The sequence below is a fragment of the Salmo trutta genome, chromosome 19 (assembly GCF_901001165.1).
Source record: "Salmo trutta chromosome 19, fSalTru1.1, whole genome shotgun sequence".
In the NCBI taxonomy this organism is placed as follows: Eukaryota; Metazoa; Chordata; class Actinopteri; order Salmoniformes; family Salmonidae; genus Salmo; species Salmo trutta.
This window is the reverse complement of record NC_042975.1, coordinates 33,249,024-33,271,921: the sequence shown is the minus strand read 5'-3', so window position 1 is coordinate 33,271,921 and position 22,898 is coordinate 33,249,024. Positions and strand designations below refer to the sequence as shown.

General features: G+C 40.2%; 1 protein-coding gene across 1 annotated transcript; it reads right to left on the bottom strand.

The window, feature by feature from the left end:
* Positions 1–5,854: 5,854 nt before the first annotated feature.
* On the bottom strand, positions 5,855–19,634 carry LOC115154373 (alkaline ceramidase 3-like). Its single transcript, XM_029700542.1, has 11 exons — positions 19,197–19,634; positions 15,083–15,193; positions 11,609–11,661; positions 11,292–11,344; positions 10,835–10,916; positions 9,787–9,822; positions 8,491–8,549; positions 7,951–8,052; positions 7,466–7,570; positions 7,201–7,246; positions 5,855–6,571 (listed from the first exon to the last, which is right to left on the bottom strand). The coding sequence occupies exons 1-11, from the start codon at positions 19,297–19,299 to the stop codon at positions 6,518–6,520; spliced, it is 804 nt and encodes a 267-aa protein (XP_029556402.1). The 5' UTR covers positions 19,300–19,634; the 3' UTR covers positions 5,855–6,517.
* Between the last annotated feature and the right edge of the window lie 3,264 nt (positions 19,635–22,898).

Sequence of the window (22,898 nt, the reverse complement as noted above, 5' to 3'; positions counted from 1 at the left end):
AGTTACACCAGCTCTGTCAGGAGGAATGGGCCAAAATTTACCCAACTTATTTTGGGAAGCTTGTGGACGGCTACCCAAAACTTTTGACCCAAGTTAAACAATTTAAAGACAATGCTACCAAATACTAATTCAGTGTAAACTTCTGACCCACTGGGAATGCGATGAAAGAAATAAAAGCTGAAATAAATAATTCTCTCTACTATTATTCTGACATTTCACATTCTTAAAATAAAGTGGTGATCCTAACTGACCTAAGACAGGGCATTTTCACTAGGATTAAATGTCAGGAATTGTGAAAAACTGAGTTTAAATGTATTTGGCGAAGGTGTATGTAAACTTCCGACTTCAACTGTATATGTTTCAAGGTCTCAGCTTAGAGAGAAGAAGCCTCGTGAGGTATTGGTCTGTCACATGTTATGAACCAGTATTGGTCAGTCACATGAATGAAACAGAACGGTAATGATAAATTAATTATGCTTAATCATGCAAATATAACTTGTCTGTGTATAGCTGTATATAAGACAACTGCTGGGACTGCCCAAGCAGAGCTCCTGATTGACGTGTACTATGGTGCATTAAGTTGACTTTGAGTGTTCCTTTGTAAGAATTTACACAAAAGCACTTTAGAATAAGACTGTAACGTATTTTTTTTTTTCAAAAAGTCAAGTGGTCTGTATATTTTCAGAATGCACTGTGTAAATACAGTGGCAAGAAATAGTATGTGAACCCTTTGGAATTTCCTGGACTTCTGCATAAATTGGTCATAAAATATGATCTGATCATCTAAGTCACAACAATAGACAAACATAGTGTGCTTAAACTAATAACACGCAAACAATTATATGTTTTCATGTCTTTATTGAACACACCGTGTAAACATTCACAGTGCAGAGTGGAAAAGTATGTGAACCCTGGTTTTAATAACTGGTTGACCCTCCTTTGGCAGCAATAACCTCAACCAAACGTTTTCTGTAGTTGCAGATCAGACCTGCACAATGGTCAGGAGGAATTTTGGACCATTCCTCTTTACAAAACTGTTTCAGTTCAGCAATATTCTTGGGATGTCTGGTGTGAACTGCTCTCGAGGTCATGCCACAGCATCTCAATCGGGTTGAGGTCAGGACTCTGACTGGGCCACTCCAGAAGGCATATTTTATTTTGTTGAAGCCATTCTGTTGTTGATTTACTTCTGCGTTTTGAGTCGTTGTCCTGTTACATCACCCAACTTCTGCTGAGCTTCAATTCGCAGACAGACATACATTCTCCTGCAAAATGTCTTGATAAACTTGTGAATTCATTTTTCCGTCGTTGATAGCAAGCTGCCCATGCCATGAGGCAGCAAAGCAGCTCCAAACCATGATGCTCCCTTCACCATACTTTACAGTTGGGATGAGGTTTTGATGTTGGTGTGCCTTTTTTTCTCCACACATAGTGTTGTGTGTTCCTTCCAAACAACTAAACTTTAGTTTCATCTGTCCACAGAATATTTTGCCAGTAGCGCTGTGGAACATCCAGATGCTCTTTTGAGAACTTCAGACGTACAGCAATGTTTTTTGGGGACAGCAGTGGCTTCTTCCGTGGTGTCCTCCCATGAACCCCATTCTTGTTTAGTGTTTTACGTTCATCCACCTCTGGCCTGCTCGCCTCCCTACCTCTGAGGAAGCACAGTTCCCGCACAGCCCAGTCAAAACTGTTCGCTGCTCTGGCACCCCAATGGTGGAACAAGCTCCCTCACGACGCCAGGACAGCGGAGTCAATCACCACCTTATGGAGACACCTGAAACCCCACCTCTTTAAGGAATACCTGGGATAGGATAAAGTAATCCTTCTAACCCCCCCCTTAAAAGATTTAGATGCACTATTGTAAAGTGGCTGTTCCCCTGGATATCATAAGGTGAATGCACCAATTTGTAAGTCGCTCTGGATAAGAGCGTCTGCTAAATGACTTAAATGTAATGTAAATGTATCGTAAACTAGTCAACAGAGATGTTAGCATGTTCCAGAGATTTCTGTAAGTCTTTAGCTGACACTCTAGGATTCTTCTTAACCTCATTGTGCATTCTGCGCTGTGCTCTTTCAGTCATCTTTGCAGGACGGCCACTCATAGGGAGGGTAGCAACAGTGCTGAACTTTCTCCATTTATAGACAATTTGTTTTACTGTGGACTGATGAACATTAATGCTTTTAGAGATACTTTTGTAACCCTTTCCAGCTTTATGCAAGTCAACAATTCTTAATCTTGGGTCTTCTGAGATGTATTTTGTTTGCGGCATGGTTCACATCAGGCAATACTCTTCCCAACCTACACTGTGAAATGTTTAAATGATGTATTCAATATAGAGAAAATACAATAATTTGTGTGTTATTAGTTTAAGCAGACTGTGTTTGTCTGTTGGTGTGACAAATGTTATGACCAATTTATGTAGAAATCCAGATAATTCCAGGGTTCACATACTTTTTCTTGCCACTGTATATATGTATAGTACCAGTCAAAAGTTTGGACACACTTACCCATTCATGGTTAATTTTTTATTTTGTAGAATAGTGAAGACATTAAAACTATGAAATAACACATATGGAATCATGTAGTAACCAAAAAAGTGTTTATATTTGAGATTCTTCAAAGTAGCCACCCTTTGCCTTGATGACAGCTTTGCACACTCTTGACATTCTCTCAACCAGCTTCATTAGGTAGTCACCTGGAATACATTTCAATTAAGTATGCCTTGTTAAAAGTTCATTTGTGGAATGTATTTCCTTCTTAATGCTTTTGAGCCATCAGTTGTGTTGTGACAAGGTAGGGGTGGTATACAGAAGATAGCCTTATTAGGTAAAAGACCAAGTCCATATTATGGCAAGAACAGCTCAAATAAGCAAAGACAAAATTAGTCTAGCATTAATTTAAGACATGAAGGTCAGTCAATGCGGAAAATGTCAAGAACTTTGAAAGTTTCGTCAAGTGCAGTCGCAAAAACAATCAAGCGCTATGATGAAACTGGCTCTCATGAGGACCGCCACAGGAAAGACCCAGAGTTACCTCTAAGTTCATTAGTTACCAGCCTCAGAAAATGGCACTTAACTGCACCTCAGATTGCACATCACAGAGTAACAGACACATCTCAACATCAACTGTTCAGCGGAGACTGCGTGAATCATGCCTTCATGGTCAAATTACCTCAAAGAAACCACTACTAAAGGACACCAATAAGAAGAGATTTGCTTGGGCCAAGAAACACGAGCATGGTACAGATTTGCTTTGCTGGTGACACAGTCAGTGATTTATTTAAAATTCAAGGCACACTTAACCAGCATGGCTACCACAGCATTCTTCAGCGATACACCATCCCATCTGGTTTGCGCTTAGAGGGACTATCATTTGTTTTTCAACAGGACAATGACCCAAAACACACCTCCAGGCTGTGTAAGGGATATTTGACCAAGGAGAGTGATGGTGCAGCATCAGATGACCTGGCCTCCACAATCATCCGACCTCAACCCAATTGAGATAGTTTGGCATGTGTTGGAATGCAGAGTGAAGGAAAAGCAGCCAACAAGTGTTCGGCGTGTGTGGGAACTCCTTCAAGACTGTTGGAAAAGCATTCCTCATGAAGCTTGAGAGTGTGCAAAGCTGTCATCAAGGCATGGGTGGCTACGTTGAAGAATCTCATACATTTTTGTTTAACACTTTTTTGGTTACTACAGTACATGATTCTGTTTTATTTCATAGTTTTGATGTCTTCACTATGATTGTACAATGTAGAAAATAGTAAAATAAAGAAAAAACCCTTGAATGAGTGTCTAAACATTTGACTGGTACTGTAAGTACATTACATTTAAGATCAAATTCACATGAAATTTCACATAGAAAATCCCCAGAATACTGCATTGTAAATTACAGCATTTATCCAATTGTTTAACTTTGTGACCTGAGGGGAGGGTTTCACAGAACAGGATCCTTTGGTAAATGTACATATAACCTAAAACTGAAATATGGCAATTCATGCCATCTAGTGGCCATAAGGAATGAGAGCGTGTTGGAATCCATCACTAGAACTGCAATGCATGAACAGACTGGTACAGTAGATACAAACAGGTTCAGAGGTCTCATCCTTGAAGCAAATATGTGTGTGTGGTAATACAGGACAATGATAATCATTTAATTGCAGACATGCAGATACCTGAATTCATTGCTAGATAGTTAAATAATGGATATTAATTGGCGAATCCATCTGAAAACATGTCCAGATGATCTAGTCTGTAGAACAGTGGTCAGAATAGTTCAGCGGTCAGTCAAAACACTATTTTCTCATTCCTCCTTTTGGCAGCAACACCAAAGCTTGTGCAGATATCTTTATTTCAGGTAAACTTTCTTCATGATCTTTTGCGTTGGCAAATTAAAAGACATACACATGAAAATAATTACCCTGTATCCTTGAAATTCCCACTATGATAATGTAACAATTTTTTTTAAATGGAACAATCCTTAGATAAATTGTATAATCTCCCTTCGATTTGTTAATATTAATCAAGTAAATCATAAAAAAAACACATGGACATGTAAAAATATCAAAACAACTTTACATTTTGCAAGTATAATGCAGTTGCAGTCTTGGCATACATAAAATAAATGTAATTGAAGTCAGAGTGTTCCTGTGTTACCAAGACGTTACAGAGGACATATATACTGTAGTCAATATAATTGATTTATTATACCTTTCCCTGCTGTCTCTGTTTCAGTCCTGTCTGTAACCAGCACACTGTATCATCTAGACCAGATTCCCTTAGAGAAGGGAACCTCTGCCAACGCTGGTGTCTTGGGCCTCCCACCCCTATGGGGCGTCAGCTCCCACTCAGCCCAGTCAAAAACTGTTCTCTGTCCTGGCACCCCAATGATGGAACAAGCTTCCCCCTAACGTCAGGACAGCAGAGTCCCTGCCAATTTTCCAAAAATGTCTGAAACACTACCTCTTCAAAAAGTATCTTAAATAAGACATTTAATTCATGCTTATGCACTTGTGTTTTCCTACTAGCAGGAAAAATGTACTTAAAATGTACTTACTATGACTGTGATATGTAGTTGTCTGACCTAGGTATCTCAAGATGAATGCACTAAATGTAAAGGTGCCTGCATGCTTCCCATCCAAAACAGTTTTATGACTTTTTTCTTTGTTTTGGTGTTTAGCAAGGTTTTTTTGGGCTGTTCGTGCACACAAACATTTTTCGGTAGCCAAAAGTTTGGTTACCAATTTACGGTCCTTCGTCGGTGATTGGTCAACAGTAGGGATTCTTCAATGCTGTCATTGTTAATGCTTCATGTTTGCTGTCATTCAACTAGAGATGAATTGTTTTCATGCTAATTATTTCACCAAACAGCTTAGATATAAAGCTGAGCAACTAAGATCTCCTCAGAAAAAATGTCAAAATGAATGAAACATTTCTTGAGTTATCATTAATTTTGGACTTTTTTGAGAAAGTGTATACTGGCTATGGCGTTTCAATATGGACAAACAGTAGTATTGCTGCTTTTTTCAAGCTTTTGAAGCGAAGGGCATTTATTTTTTTAAAGATCTTTATTTTTTCCCCCCCCTTTTTCTCCCCAATTGATAGTTACAGTCTTGTCCCATCACTGCAACTCCAATACAGACTCGGGAGAGGTGAAGGTCGAATGCCGTGTGTCCTCCGAAACACGACCCAGCCAAGGCGCTCTGCTTCTTGACACAATGCCTGCTTAACCCGGAAGCCAGCCGCACCAATGTGTCAGAGAAAACACTGTGCACCTGGCAACCGTGTCAGCGTGCATGTTCCCGGACAACCACAGAAGTCGCTAGAGCGTGATGGGACAAGGACATCCCGGCCGGCCAAACCCTCCCCTAACAGGGACAACGCTGGGCCAATTGTGCACCGCCCCATGGGTCTCCCGGTCGCGGCCAGCAGCGACAGAGCATGGACTCGAAACAGGATCTCTAGTGGCACAACCACTCGGGAGGCCCAAGCGAAGGTCTTTTAAGGGAGTATATGAACACTTGTTCGGCTAAGCATCAGCCGAACCAAAGCATGCGGAAGGCTTAAGTCTCTCTGGATAAGAGCGTCTGCTAATTTATATTGAAAAAAATAGGGTAGTATAAACAGTTCCCGGGTCTAAACATAACCAATGTTCGGGCAGGGCAGTTACATATCATATCTGCATCGACATACTATACTGTATGTACATTAATGCATTCAAAATGTTTGAGAACTTAAAAACAAAAACACTACAACATCACCATGAAAATCCGATTGTGATCAATGAAAGAGAAAAATCATTCCATATCAACTCTCAATGCTATGCTGTACTTGGCAAATCCACACAGTGCAAAACAAAAGGGTCCCTGGAGTGGTAGGTTGGGGGGTGACCTGCCAGACCTCTGGTAGTCGGGTGTACAGTATGTGTCCCATAGACAGCAGAAGGGGAGTTGGCAGACTGGCAGGTCAGGTCCCTGTTGTATGGTAGTCCCCCTCCTTCATGGTCCCCAGCCACTCAGCTTGTCTTCTGAGCCTCCATGTGCAACATGGGCCACACTCCACATATAAACTGATTCAACACATTGTGGACAAGTGTTAGGTTATTGTTGATATTGTGGTGCCATACAGATGTAGGATCTTAATTTGAAAAACCTCTTGTGTATCTTGTGTATCATAACCTGAAGGCAGTTCTGATTCTGAATGATCTTCAGGTATGATGAGTATTAGAGAAGGATGGAGGAAGGCTCTCCCAAACCTACTGCCCAACAGTGGGCAGGCATACATACACCCCCGGATGCAGCCGTTATGTATATGAAGGTAGCTATTGTATAGAAATTGCATCCCAAAAAATGTCCTTATCGTAACCCTCAGTCCATACCATAGAACTTCAGTTATGCCTGATTCTGAATGTCACACTCCACATACTCAATTATCTTTTCTATTCCCAACATAAATAATCTACTTCTTCAAGAGGAATGTTCAGTATAAATATTGTTGGACTGTACAGGACAACTTAACAACAACACACTGAAGAGGGGAGATAGCAGAGTCATCTTCTGCTCAAAACCTCACGCTCTCTAGGTGTGGGGTCTTAATTTGATCACCCTGTTGCAAGTAAAACTTGTAGAGCCTACATCTGTATACACAAGCATAGAACTGGGATGTGTTGAAGAACTGGGAGGATGAGAGCACACTGACCTTTACTTTTGCTCTGTGTTTGAGGTAGATTGACCGTATCTGCAGGCTACATGACAACAGAACATATTACATTTTTCAGTAACACATTCTTGTAGAAATCATCTGACCATATCCCTACTCAAGACACCAGTCTGTTCTTAATCTAATTATGTTCTTCAAGCTGAATAAATCAATTTTAGTGGGAAATACAAATACAATGAGCAAACAAACACAGTAAAAGCTTTATAAGACCTATAGAATATAGACGGTTCAGTGGATAGTTTACCTGAAGAGTATGTGTAGGTAGGAGCCCAGGCCTGTGAGGATGTGCCACCAGGCATGGAACTGTGTCACCGCCCCAACAACAGGGGGCAGTCTCTGTCTGGTGGATCTAAAGGGGAGTGTGGGGTGGAGAGTTTTACATTTCATTCTGTCTACAAATGGAGAATCTTCATTTTAGACAGTTTGCTACAACAGGTAAATAATCCTGCAGCAACAGGAAATAGTCATTATTATGTGGATTATAAATATCGGACATTTTTGTAGAGATTGATTAAAAAAAAAGTTAAAGGATATTCAAGTCTGAAATTTTAAAGTGGAATTTAGAAACTTCAGAGGTCTTTTTAAACCTCAAATACAGGCCAGGTTAAAAACATTTTTGCATTGCAGGAAAGTTCTCCTTCAACAGGATGATCAAATTAAGATCCTACATCTAGGGAAATGGATGTCCATATTCTGATGTCAGCGTGTGCAAATTGTTTGTATATTTACCTGAGTGAGTCACATGCCAGATTATCAATGTTCCACAACAGGAACCCCAGCAGGAAGACACTCAGGGAGAAGTAACACATAGGTTTGAGCCAGGGGTACACCCTGCAGGTAAAAGACAAAGTCAGATGAGATGTATAAACAATGTTATAACATAGCCCTACTTCAGAGGAGGCTGGTGGGATGAGCTATGGGAGGACAGGTTCATTGTGATGGGTGGAATGGAATCAATGGAACGGTATCAAATGCATCAAACATATGGAAACCACGTTTGACTCCGTTCTATCTATTCTATTCCAGCCATTACAATGAGCTTGTCCTCCTACAGCTCCTCCCACCAGCCTCCTCTGCCCTACTTCGTACTGTGGTTTCTGAAAACATTGTAATCCAGAACCACAAATATCTGCATAATAGCAGTATCCAATGGTGAGTGGCTATTATACAATTCAAACTTTGTAAGGATAACAAATGTACTGCTGACCTCTTAGTTATCAGTTAGTTTCCCAAACTACTGAGCCACGATGCTACCACATTGCCACATACCATGTAACTATGAAGATAGAACGCATCACCAAGCAGGCTACAAGTGCACCATACATGACCTAAGGACACAAAAAGAAGAATCTTTAGTGTTGAAAAGCAACCAAATTCAGATCTGTGTCATATTTTACAGTAGCCCTAATTCTGGTGTTTTCACCAGAACAAAGGTGAAATGAAGTATGAGGTGTATAATGCACACGTTTTCAACCAGACTGCTCAACCCCTAAAAAAGGATAACACTACAGTACAGCATGTACAAGGTTCAAACATGAGGTTGTGCTAAATCCATGCTCAAATAAACACTGCTCTTTTGTGATGGTTGATGAGACGTATAAATGAATGGTCACAGTTGGTGTATTGTATCTAAATGAGTAGCAAATCAAACTACATGCATCAGCTTGGTGTGAAACACTAATTAGTTGAAACAATATGCTGACAATATAACGTTCTCCAAAACAGACTGTTGAGGGCATGTTTATGACTAAACGTGTGCCACTGTCATGCCCTGACCATAGAGAGCCTTTTTATTCTCTATTTTGGTTGGGTCGGGGTGTGACTAGGGTGGGTAATCTAGTGTGTGTATTTCTTTGTTGGCCTGGTATGGTTCCCAATCAGAGGCAGCTGTTTAGCGTTGTCTCTGATTGGGGGTCATATTTAGGCAGCCATTTCCCCACTGTGTTTTGTGGGATCTTGTTTTGTTTGTGTGTAGTTGACTGTGAGCACTCCAGAACGTCACGTTTCGTTTGTTCCTTTATTGTTTTTTGTATTTGCTGAAGTTTCACTTTATAATAAAGATGTGGAACGCTACGTACGCTGCGCCTTGGTCCAGTTCCTACGACGATGTTGACAGCCACCATGGAGCAGTGGGGTTTAGTAGGCTAAGCAGAGAGGGCTTTGAAGTGTAAACAAAGGCTGCTTTGTCACTTTGTTTCTGTTGTTGTCGAGCAACACAGACACTTCTCTAGACTCTCAATATCCACAGCAACACTGGCTATTGTGGTGGTATGCTAGAGAGGAGTTTATATAAGTGTAACCTGGGCATGTAAGATTAGACTAAGCGATAGTCAAAAAGGTGGTGTATGACATGTTGTACGACAAGTGACAACGCTGAAATATATTGTATTGCTGAATAAAACTGCACAGAGACATCTGAAGTGACATGCCACAATAGCAATCTAACAGGACCTCATGTCTGGCTGTTTCCACTTTTAGCCAGGGGCAATATTTACTAATGAAACAGTGAAATCTAATACCAAACAAAGAGCATGCTCACTGAAGAGTGCAAATGTACTCTCTCACCTGGTGAAATACTGGCTCTTTCCATTGTAAATACACCTGGGAACAAAATAGAAAAAAGAGAATGCAGATAGTGACATTAATTATTGACATACAGTAATGGAATGAAAATGGACAGTTAGTCAGGTCCAAAATTATTGGCACCCTTGGTAAAGAAGAGGAAAAAAATACTTTATAATAGAAATAATACAAATACTGAGCTATATTGTATGCACATTTTTTTTTATTCTATTATACTAATACAATTGCTCAGAGAAAGATTTTGTTCAACAAGCAAAAAATAAAATTCTAAAATAAATCTGCATATGGATCTTTCTTTCGATGCCAAACCCACCACTGGTGTGCGTGGCCAAAGAGCTCTCTTTTCATGTTATTTGACCACAACACCAGTTCCAATCCAAGTGCCAATGCATTTTAGCAAACTCCAGGTGTTTACATTTGTTGTTCGCTCTCAATAAAGTATTTTTTCTGGCAACCAACCCTTCCAGAGAGCATGGAGGTGGCGTAAACTTGGTCACTTGGTCAAAAATTCTGTAATTCTCCAACTTTGGCCCTTTGCCTCCCAAACCATCTTCCTTACTGTACGTGGGGACAAGAGACACTTGCGTCCAATAGCAGGAAAGTTTTAAACTTAATCGTTGCCCTAATAGTGGTATAGATGTAGGATTTTAAATATAAACCAGTTTGCTACAGCAGGAAAATAATCCTGCATCAACAGGAAATGTGAATTATTATGTGGATTATAACTAATGAAAAAATGTTGTTGGGGTTGATACATTTTTCATTAGGGCATATCAAGTCTGCCATTTTAAAGTGGAAATTACAAACTTTAGAAGCCTTTTTAAACCTTGAATCCACTACACGTTTGCATTTCCTGCTGTGCACGAAAATTCTCAGCAATAAAATAGTGATCAAATTAAGATCCTACATCTGTAGTGGTGTGTGTGTGTATATTTATTTATTTGTCTGAGCAAATATATTAGAATAATATAATTTTTATCAAGGGCACCAATCATTTTTGACCTGACTGTGGGATTTATGAGACACTCACCACACTGACTGAGACACTGAAGAACAATAACAATGTGATAGGAAATAAACTCAGAGTGTTTTCTTGCTTGAAGCATTCATATCTGTAACAAAACATGAATTCAATTATCATTCCTCTCATGAAACACATTTGTAATTATAGACATACTGTATACAGTAAGGCTTTTGAGAAGGATGGAGAGCAAGATGATGAAAGATGCCCCAGTTAAAATGGAGGAAATCTAAGTGCCGCTGAATCCATTGACATCAGCTTAGTTACATGACATCTACAACCACGAGAGACACAATATGTGCTTTCTTAGGGTGGATCAATTGGAGGGTTGGATTCACTTTTCATTGATCACATTACATTTTATATTGCCTTCAAATTACTTTCAGTGAGCTTTTGACCTGGGCTGCTCAATGGCATTGGCACTGTGAAAGCTGAAGAACGTAAATCCATTATGTCGGGTACTTACAGACAGTAGACAAAGACACAGGTGCTGTAGATCATTGGCAGCTCATCCAGCAACTGTGGGGAGTCAGACAGCAGAGACAGAGAGTGATGTATAATGGGATGGTCGGCACGAGCCAAGACAGGACTATTGTTTTCTGTTTACGCTAGTGTCTGACCGAACTACATGTGCATTTTTCAGGAAATGATGAGGTATCATTTTTTATGTCCTTAACAGCTGAAAAGGTCCATGTGATTATGAGAACAGAACTCTTCAATGGTGGATGCATACAGTGTGCTGACGAATCACAATTTATTTTTAGATACTAAAAGTCAGCTCACCTGCATCTCATATTGCAGCGTCATATGGAAGCACCAGGAACCAATGCCAACAGCTGGAACAGAAGAAGATGAGATCACATCAAACAAACAGCAGGAAGCACAGACATTCAAACCATTCACTCAAATAAACAGGAAGGCATCTTGATGATGTTCTTTTAAAATACTATGAAGTAGGAGTAAGTTCTGTAAGTAGCCTTGGCTTGTACGAGTCGGAACGGCTCATAGGAGCAGGAGCCTATCTCCTGTTTCTGGAGCATGAGGCAGCTTAATGTACAAGTAAATCAAATAAACATTTATTGGTCGCTTACACAGATTTGCAGATTTTAATCGCAGGTGCCGCGAAATGCTTATATTTCTAGCACCAACAGTACATTAATATCTAGCAATACAATAACAATACACACAATCAAAAATTAAGAAAAATAATATTAAGAAATATCAGAGCGAGCAATATATAAAATAAATGGAATGTATAGACAGTATATGAATAGAAAATGTGTACACAACAGTAGTTATATAAGATGAGCCATGACTAGAATACAGTATATACATACTGTACACTTAGTATACAAAAAATTAAGAACACCTGCTCTTTCCATGACAGATCGACCAGGTGAATCCAGGTGAAAGCTATCATCCCTTATCTATGTCACTTGTTAAATCCACTTCAATCATTGTAGATGAAGGGGAGGAGACAGGTTGAAGAATGATTTTTAAGCCTTGAGATAACTGAGACATGGATTGTGTATGTGTGCCATTCAGAGGGTGAATGGGCAAGACAAAACATTTATGTGCCTTTTAATGGGGTATGGTAGTAGGTGCAGGGCGCACAGGTTTGTGTCAAGAACTGCAACGCTGCTGGGTTTTTCACGCTCAACAGTTTCCCGTTGGTATCAAGAATGGTCCATCACCCAAAGGACATCCAGCCAACTGTGGGAAGCAGTGGAGTCAACATTGGCCAGCATCCCTGTGGACACCTTGTAGAGTCCATGCCCCGACAAATTGAGGTTGTTCTGAGGGAAAAAAGGGGAGGTGCAACTCAATATTAGGAAGGTGTTCCTTATGTTTGGTATACCCAGTGGGTAAAATAGTATGACCCGTGTTCAATGACTCTAGGTACATAGGGCAGCAAGTCTATGGTGCAGGGTAGAGTATCAGGTGGTAACCAACTAGTGACAGTGTAAGGTTCAGGGCAGGTTACCAGGCGGAGGCTGACTCGTGATGACTGTTTAACAGTGTGATGGCCTGGAGATAAACAGCTTCTATCAGTCTCTCGGTCCCAGCTTTGATGCACCTGTACTGTCTCTGCCTGGTAGAGGGGTGAATAGGCCGTGGCACGGGTGGCTGAGGTCCTTGATCATCTTGGCCTTCCTGTGACACCGGGTGCTGTAGATGTCCTGGAGGACAGGCAGTGTGCCCCCGGTGATGCGTTGGGCTGACCGCACCACCCTCTGGAGAGCCTTGCGGTTGCGAACAGTGCAGTTGCCGTACCAGGCAGTAATACAGTCAGACCGAATGCTCTCGAAGGTGAATCTGTAGACATTTGTGAGGGTCTTAGGGGCCAAGATGAATTTCTTCAGCCTCCTGAGGTCGAAAAGGCTCTGTTCAGGGCTCTACAGGGCGACCATATTACTCGCAAATGGCCTAAATATTTTTCTGTGCGAACTGGAATTTTTATTTAGGCGCACCAGTGCCCCTAGAAGAATGAAGGATTCTAGCTTTATTACCTCGTATTTTTAATTGAAATCCTCCATTTCTTTGTGTGCGCCTACATTTTCCAACTTAGGCACACGCATGCTCCTTGTAAAAAAGGTCAGCGTAGAGCCCTGCTGTTGTGCTTTCTTCACCACTCTGTTGGTGTGGAGGGACTATTTTAGGTCCTCAGTGATGTGCACGCGGAAGAACTTGAAGCTTTTGACCCACTCCACTGCAGCTCCATCGATGTGGATGGAGGCGTGTTCTCTCTGCTGTCTCATGTAGTCCCCGATCAGCTCTTTCGTTTTGTTGACGTTGAGGGAGATGTCTCTCTCACGCAGTCTCCTCTGAACAGTTGATGTTGAGATGTGTCTGTTACTTAAACTCTGAAGAATTTATTTGGGCTGCAATCCGAGGTGCAGTTAACGCTAATGAACTTATCCTCTGCAGCAGAGCTAACTCTGGGTCTTCCTTTCCTGTGGCGGTCCTCATGAGCCAGTTTCATAATAGCGCTTGATGGTTTTTGCGACTGCACTTGAAGTTCTTGAAATGTTCTGTATTGACTGACCTTCATGTCTTAAAGTAATGATGGACTGTCATTTCTCTTTGCTTATTTGAGCTGTTCTTGCCATAATATGGACTATTTTACCAAATAGGGCTATCTTTTGTATACCACCCAAACTTGTCACAACACAACTGATTGGCTCAAACGCATTAAGGAAAGACTTTCCACCATTTAACTTTTAACAACGCACACCTGTTAATTGAAATGGATTCCAGGTGACTACCTCATGAAGCTGGTTGAGAAAATGTCAAGAGTGTGCAAAGCTGTCAAGGCAAAGGGTGGCTTTGAAGAATCTCAAATATATTTTTGTTTAACACTTTTTTGGTTACTACATGATTCCATATGTTTTATTTCATAGTTAAGGTCTTCACTAGTATTCTGCAATGTAGAAAATAGTAAAAATATAGAAAAACCCTGGAATGAGTATGTTTCCAAACTTTTGACTGGTACTGTATATGTTTGCCCTCAGAACTGCCTAAATTCGTCAGGGCATTGACTCCACAAGGTGTCGAAAGCATTCCATAGGGCTGCTGGCCCATGTTGACTCAAACGCTTCCCCCAGTTGTGTCAAGTTGGCTGGATGTTCATTGGGTGGTGGACCATTCTTGATAGACACGGGAAACTTTTGAGCGTTTCAAACCCAGCAGCGTTGCAGTTCTTGATACAAACCGGTGCATCTGACACCTACTACCATATCCCATTCAAAGATCCCATTCAAAGGCACTTGCATTTTTTTGTCTTGCCCATTCACACTCTGAATGGCACACATACACAATCCATGTCTCAGTTGTCTCAAGGTTTAAAAATCATTCTTCAACCTGTCTCCTCCCCTTCATCTACACTGATTGACATGGATTTAATAAGTGACATCAATAAGGGATCATAGCTTTCACCTGGTCAGTCTATATCATGGAAAGAGCAGGTGTTCTTAATGTTTTGTATACTCAGGATCGAGCATTCCATTCCAGCTAAACAATGGATATAATGTATAGCGTAAAAATAAAAATACATATCTAAAATGTATTAAATAAAAATCAGATATCAGTAATATTTTACACACACATGAAGGTACCCATAAGCAACGATTTCTGCTGAAAAAACACAAATGGAAAAATTGGTGGATATAGATAGCATTTAGGAAATAAACTCTTCATTTGTATTATACATTTTTTGTAAATCATACTAATAATTCCTGATGTGTATGGAGCACCTACCTGCCAGTCCCAGAAAAGAGTAGACGTAGCGGAACTCTAGGCCGTCTTTATACGTCTGGATGGCACCGTAGATGGGAGGCAGGATCATAATCAGGTTGCTGACAGTGTTCCCTGTACAACAAGATAACAAACAGAGCAACTGTCAGAGGAAGACAAGACAACATGTAGTGTATGATAGCAAACAACAACCACAATCATTTGATGTCTGATAGAATTTGTAATAGTGTGTCTCTTAGCAGATGGAAAACTAGAGAAAGAATAGGGTTTACATTCTGTAAGCAGGTCCAATTTATAAAATCAGTAAGATTCAGACTGGTGAAATTAGTTTTTATTTATAAGGCCATTTTAGGAAAACTGCCATTTTATCTATGCTGTCTTCTGTCGAAAGGAAAACGCATAAAAGCATGGTCCTTTAATTTCTCAGCCCCCTGGTCTTGGAATACCTCCAAGCCAACCTAAAACTACAGGACCTGGTGTCCCTGGACGAGGTCAAAGGACAAATAGATGAACAGGTTGTGAAGACATGTAGTTGTTTCTAGATGTCACTAGTTACTTATGTAAGAAGCATGTTGTTTTAATTCACACATACCACATCCACTGTTTGCTTGCTGTTGTATTTGTGCTGTTGCCAGTGTCTTCTGTCTGTGTTGTCTGTGTTGTCTTCCATAGTTTTTTTTTATCTCAGCCTCCGTCCCCACAGAAGGCATTTTTCCTTTTGCCATCATTGTAAATAACAATTGGTTCTTAATTGACTTGCCTGGTTAAATAAAGGTAACATATTTAATTTGAAGATTTCACAACACCAAGTGATGGTTGATGATCAATGATCAACGATGCTAATGATTAGAATGTTGTTTCAAGTTGGGGCTTATATGCAAGAGGCAAGAGCTCTGAGGGCTAACTCAGTTCTTTGTTCAGTTAACATTGCTACACTGCTGTACTGAATGTGTTGCTTGCTTAGCTGCTGGATACAAAAGTAAAGGATTCTTGAAATCATATTCTTAGAAATATATGTACAAGACTAAGGAATGTCTGTTGCACAATATTTATGTTTAACATTAGTCAGTAAAATGCCAAGAACTTTCCTGTTTAACATTTTTATTAGTTTAACTTTAAGCAAAAGTGAGGAGAATCTCCTGTTTAATGTATTCTGACCTCCCTCGATGCTGCAAGCAGCGCTACTACTGTTAAGCTCTGCTGAGGTTTTGAGATATAGCACATGCCACACAATGAGGTTAGTATTGTGGAGTAACTACAATGTTGTTTATCCATCCACATGTTTTTCCTATCACAGCCATTAAACACCAACTGTTTTAAAGTCACCATTGGCCTCATGGGAAAATCCCTGAGCAGTTTCCTTCCTCTCTGGCGACTGTGTTAGGAAGGACGCCAGTATCTTTGTAGTGACTGGGTGTATTGATACACCATCCAACCTTCACCATGCACAAAGGGATATTCAATGTCTGCTTTTTCATTTTCCCACATCTACCAATAGGTGCCCTTCTTTGAGAGGCATTGGAAAACCTCCCTGGTCTTTGTGGTTGAATCTGTGTTTGAAATTCACTGCTCGACTGAGGGACCTTACAGATACTTGTATGTGTGGGGTACAGACATGAGGTAGTCAGTCAAAAATGATGTTAAACACTGTTATTGTGTCCATACAACTTATTATGTGGCTTGTTAAGCACATTTTTACTCTTGAACATATTTAAGCATGACATAACAAAGGGGTTGAATACTTATTGACTCAAGACATTTCAGCTTTTCATTTTTTTTGCATTTGTAGAAAAAATCAAAAAACATCATTCTACTTTGACATTGTGGATTATTGTGTGTAGGCCAGTGACAAAACCCCTAATTGAATCAATTTTAAATTCAGACTGTAACAAAAAGTCTAGGGGTGTGAATTAGTGATACGTGGGTTGACTCATAACCCGCAGTCCCCCCAGTTATATCCGCAGGGCTGACGGGTTTAGGGTCATTCAATATTGTTTGGATGAAGGGTGGGTGTGTGGCGGGCAGGTTGAATAAAGAGAAAACAGTACTTTAAAAAATCCATAAATGTATATTTCTTGTGCAATTTATATCTATAGGCTACATTGAGGTTTTGCTTTCATTATTTTAGGCTATCTGGCATTAGTGCGTAAGCCTAAGGTTTAGTGTCAAACTGTATGCAGGCCAAATAGTCCACACGCCTATCGCCAAATGTTTTTGGGAACGGGCAGAAAGAGTTTACGTCAATCCACAGAGGCAAAAGGGAAAATGTCAGAGTTTAATTCAATAAGAGAAAAGCTGAAGAGTTGAAAATAAAAGAGGGCCAGAAAAGTAATGTTTGGGAAAGATTTGGTGAAGTGGTAAAAGAGGATGTGTGATAATTGTGATGGCTATACAAACTCGACAGTCACAAGATAGGGAACTGTAGCCTACTGTTCAGATGGGTTAAATGGAAACTGAAATCTGGTCTTTAACCACTCACTAGCCTTAATATTAACTCCTGCAGAATTAAGTATTTCTTGCAGTACAATTATACACCAAATCTAGGCAAAATGTTTACTTGGGAACATGAGTGGAGAAATATGATTTATTTCTTTCAGCATCTTGAGAGAATGTGAATGCTCAGTTAGCACCTCTACAGATGGTATCTATCTTTATCAGCAACAAAGCTGATAGTATTTCAACTACATATGTATCCAAGCCAAACTGAAATCTTATCAGAAAGATGTTGGGTCGTTTTCACAGCTTTCTATTTGCTTACAACCAGTCAAACTGACGTAATTTGGAAATTTTGCACAGGAAATATTTCCCTTTGTTGTTAGACTATTGCATTTTCTCCACCGTCCGTAACACCTTTGCTCTGTGAAAGATGACATGGAAAACTGTCAACTAGATTGAAGCATTCATTCATTCTATTAATTTAAGATATTAATTTGGTGAGCAAGGATTTATTTAGTCTTCTAGGTCAACATATACATCACAGAAGAGAAGCTGCATGTATCTCATTATTGACTAACAATTAGCCTACCAAAAATATCAGAAATATCAGAAATGAAAGCAGAAACATATCCTAATCAGACAACAATAAATACTGCATCCCCAAGTAAAAAAAATGGTTCCACCATCTTTCTAGCCTACAGAGCATTTTACATTTTAGAGGGTTGTGGTCAGCTTGTGGATGGGTTGTTAGCAATTGCTGGTGGGTGCAGGTGAACATAAAGCTGACCCTCAGGCGCACCACTAACTAGTGTAAATACTTTCTGAAGGGACTGTATGGAGGACTGCTCCTTCTGGGGAATGCCAATATGGCCAACCGGTGGCTTCAAAGCCTCTGATTGGCCAACGCATATCCAGGGTTTATATAGATCATTGGGGTGAAATTATTGAATAGCATGTGCGCGCAGCTGGTGAGGTTTGCAACTGAACGCATTCAAATGAAATGTGTCTTCGCATTTAACCCAACCCTCTGAATCAGAGAGGTGCGGGGGACTGCCATTATCGACATCCACATCTTCAGCGCCCCGGAACAGTGGGTTAACTGCCTTGCTTAGAACGACAGATTTTTACTTTGTCAGCTCTGGGATTCGATCCAGCAACCTTTCGGTTACTGGCCCAACGCTCTAACCACTAGGGTACCTGCCGAAAGAGTCTGTATACTGTCCCAGAATGAAGCTGAAGCTATCTTGTGGCGCATTTCACTGTACACATGCGCAAAGCGCCAAACTAGCGACTTTTAATGTGCCGTATAGATAGCCCTTAACAGTAGCATACTTATAAACAGTTAGGCCTACTTGAAAGAGCGCGGTGCTGCTGCAGGTGCAAGTGAAGTTGTGACTCATTAGCGGGTCTGGCATCGCCATAGGCAAGAAGCACGGTCGAGGCGACGACACTAATGGTAACTTCTACCTTACCGGTATAAAACGTCAAAGCTGTATTTAAATGTAGAGATAAGAGGCATGATCTAGCCTTCTGGCGCGAGCGTACGGGAATGGCACCACCGGCATAATGTTTACGCTATTTCTGACACAGCTTTCCGCACTGATCCACAGCCGTATTTATTGCATGAATTTTTGTTTTCTATTACTAGTTTTGCAATACGCATGGTGCCAGCTGTACTTACAGAATTCTGCGATGTAGAAAGAGACGACATAATTATCCTCACACCAATCTAGCGTTGAGGTTGGCCGCCCCCAGTATCCCAGCCTGTCTGCAGATGGAGCCATGATGGAAAAAACGATCGGGGAGTTCTGTGTGAGAGCGGTCCAAACAATTAAAAGACACACCCTATCCCCTCAGCCCTCAAATGAGGTGGACACTTCTGATGACGTATCATGACGTCTGACGAGTATACACTTACAGGGCGAGGGAGGAAGGAATGATTTTTGTGTGCGCGTGTGATAAGGAGGAGTGCAGAATCTTTAGTACTAACGATTTATGACCGAAAGGCTCCCTCCAACCACAACCAATTGTATGTATTAACCCTAGATGACTGACAGGGGGCGCTGTTTTGAAGCCACTGCGCCGCCATTTTGGTTCTCCATAGTCAAACATATACAGTACCAGTCAAAAGTTTGGACACACCTACTCTTTCCAGTGTTTTTCTTTATTTTTACTATTTTCTACATTGTAGAATAATAGTGAAGACATCAAAACTATGAAATAACACATATGGAATCATGTACCGGTACCCCCTGTATGTACCGGTACCCCCTGTATATAGCCTCGCTATTGTTATTTTACTGCTGCTCTTTAATTATTTGTTACTTTTATTTCTTATTTTTTACTTATCAATTTTATTTTTACTTAGGAGGTATTTTTCTTAAAACTGCATTGTTGGTTAAGGGCTTGTAACCAAAAAATTGTTAAACAAATCAAAATATATTTGAGACTCTTCTCCACCCTTTGCTTTTCCTTTATTTAACTAGGCAAGTCAGTTATGAACAAATTCTTATTTTCAATGACAGCCTAGGAACAGTGGGTTAAGTGCCTGTTCAGGGGCATAATGACAGATTTGTACCTTGTCAGCTCAGTGATTTAAACTTGCAACCTTTTGGTTACTAGTCCAATGCTCTAACCACTAGGCTACCCTGCCTTGATGACAACATTGCACACTCTTGGCATTCTCTCAACCAGCTTGAGGTAGTCGAATTTCTGCAAAGAAACCAATACTAAAGGATACCAATAAGAAGAGACTTGCTTGGACCAAGAAACACGAGCAATGGACATTAGACTGGTGGAAATCTTTCCTTTGGTCTGATGAGTCCAAATTTGAGATTTTTGGTTCCAACCGACGCGTCTTTGTGAGATGCAGAGCATGTGAACGGATGATCTCCACGTGTGGTTCCCACCGTGAAGCATGGAGGAGGAGGTGTGATGGTGTGGGGTTGCTTTGCTGGTGACACTGTCTGATTTATTTAGAATTCAAGGCATACTTAACCAGCATGGCTACCACATCATTTCTTTTTCAGCAGGACAAAGCTCTCCACTTCACAGAGACAGCCCGGGTGGCAGTCCATCACTACAGCCACGTAGTGGAGGATGAGCAAGAACCAAACCCTCACACCCAGGAGACTGGACATTGCAAAATGTTTTAATGAATTATGTTTTAATTTAATTAGTTCATTACATTCCTCTGCAAGTATTTCACAAGAGTTTGGTTTTTTAGGAGTCTATGAAGACATACATTATTATGCTTTTTAAAATCAGCACTTTTTCTCTTAGAATTAATTGAATGTCAAGTTCAATCAAATGTTCACATGTACAGAGATAATTAACATTAAACGTTTTTATATTTCTGTTGTCAAAGGAGATATGAAATGCTAAGGAAAGTAGGTTTTCAATAGAAATTGTGATATGGTATTTGGTCAGAGTAAATAACTTTATCTGTGAGTGAAGCAGGAGCTTAATAACCTGATGGTTGTAAATCATACAAGCGTCTGTGTTCATTCATCCACCATATATGCATCTCTCATAATCTCACATGGAGGGATTACATTTAGAGCCACTAAATATTTTTTGTTAAAAGAACACATATCAGTCTAATATCATCAATTAACACTAGCAAATATTTTTACTAATATGCTGGCTGTCAATGTATCTTAGGTTGTTTTCAAACGTGGTCCCTTTCAGTTCATTTTTTTTAACTCAGTCCGGTTCGCTTACTATTTTGTGTAGTGTGAACACTCCAAATGGAACTTCCCCTCAAAAGAGGAAAAAAACAAACTGAGACAATCTCCAGAGGTGGTCTGAGTTCAGTTCGCTTGAATTCCATGGTCGGGTCCCTTTTTTAGCTCTCCAGGTTCGCTTGTCATTATTCCCGTACCACACTAGACTACCGCAACACCATTTCCCCTGCCGTAAACCCTCACATTGGTGCCACAAAAGAGAGAAGTTGATGATGTGCAGGTTCCCTGAAAAAAATGCGTGCTGTTTCTAGATATTGATTAGAGATTGTCAAGGATACACAGAAATTCCAAAATGTATGGAGTTTTTAGTTCAGATTATTTGTTTGCCATATGTGATCTATAGCCTAAGAGAGTGTCATAAACTGTTTATTGATAGTGGGGTTTGAATAGTGTGAGAAGAAAACAACATATTTGGAGAGATTCACAACATAGGGTACAAAATCTATTCTAGCTCTTAAAGGGGCAGTAGTCTACTTTGGGTGTACAATTTTCAGTTACAGCATTATTTATTCTCAAGTTATTATTTTGCTATGTATTCTGTTACCAATCAAATGTAAATGTTAATAGTATCTTCTGATTACAATTATTATGTCTCATATTTTAACATAGGTATATCTTGCTGTCCGATAACACATTCTAATTGAATGGCTTGTCCTGCACTTTGTAAAAGCCCAGTGAACTGGCAAAAGAGTTGAGTCCTCATTCAAAGGCAAGGGCAGTGTGAATAAAAAGCACATTAGACATGTGTCATTCTTGTGGCCCTGTACTCTAGAGAACGTCACACTGCTCAGATGTCTCATGTCAACCGGAGAGGTCACACCTGTCCCAGTCTCTGTTCCTGGAAGGGATCAGCTGTGCGTGTGCGTACGCTCTGTGGCGCATGGTGAAATACCTGCCCAGGGGGCAGCATGGGGCACCAGGTGTGGCTGTACAAAGCACAGCTTATTCACTGAAATCTTCCATATACTATAAGCCAACCAACCCTATCTTAACTCTGGAACTTGAATGAGCTCTTCCTAAATTCACCTAGTATTTTTGCATTAACAATTAAACTACTTTGTGTATTATTTGGTTACATATTAGATCAAAACGTTGGTACACTCAAACTGTTGTAATAATACACACATAGGTCTAAATGCCTTTTTCCTTTTCTCTTTCAATAGAATATTCCTACTTGGAAACCTTAAACCACACTTGGCAGTGAAATTGCTGGAGAGAACATAAAACAGGAGGGTTTTGTTCGAAATGTTGGGGGGACAGATTTGTTGCCAGCATGACTAAGACAATAACTGCATTTTAGTTTTATTTAGGAAATGGACACAGTATCTTTGTTCACTAATTTTAAGCGCAACCTTATCTTTGACTTTGAAGGGTATAAATTAATTTAATTAATTAACAGACTTATTTGAAACTGAGTGCATATACAGAGTGCATTATCTTGACTGTCCTGACAACATTTCTCCTTTCACAGCCTCTACAGATAGATGTGGAGTAAGCCAGTAATTTACCACAATAGAGGAGACCCGTTGTTATCACTTCATCTACAATTACCTCATCCCTTTCTTTTCTCTGCTCTACCATTCTCCCACCACCACCATTTGATTTCACATGTGTGCACAGCATCACTAATTTAAACT

What these genes read in the sequence shown, in the direction of transcription:
- LOC115154373 (XM_029700542.1), bottom strand. Translation starts at nt 19,299, where the DNA reads ATGGCTCCATCTGCAGACAGGCTGGGATACTGGGGGCGGCCAACCTCA. An exon ending in TCAGTGTCTCAGTCAGTGTG is followed by an intron (nt 9,823 to 10,834) that starts GTGAGTGTCTCA and finishes TTTTGTTCCCAG; the next exon opens with GTGTATTTACAATGGAAAGA. An exon ending in AACACAGAGCAAAAGTAAAG is followed by an intron (nt 6,572 to 7,200) that starts GTCAGTGTGCTC and finishes GTGTTGAATCAG; the next exon opens with TTTATATGTGGAGTGTGGCC.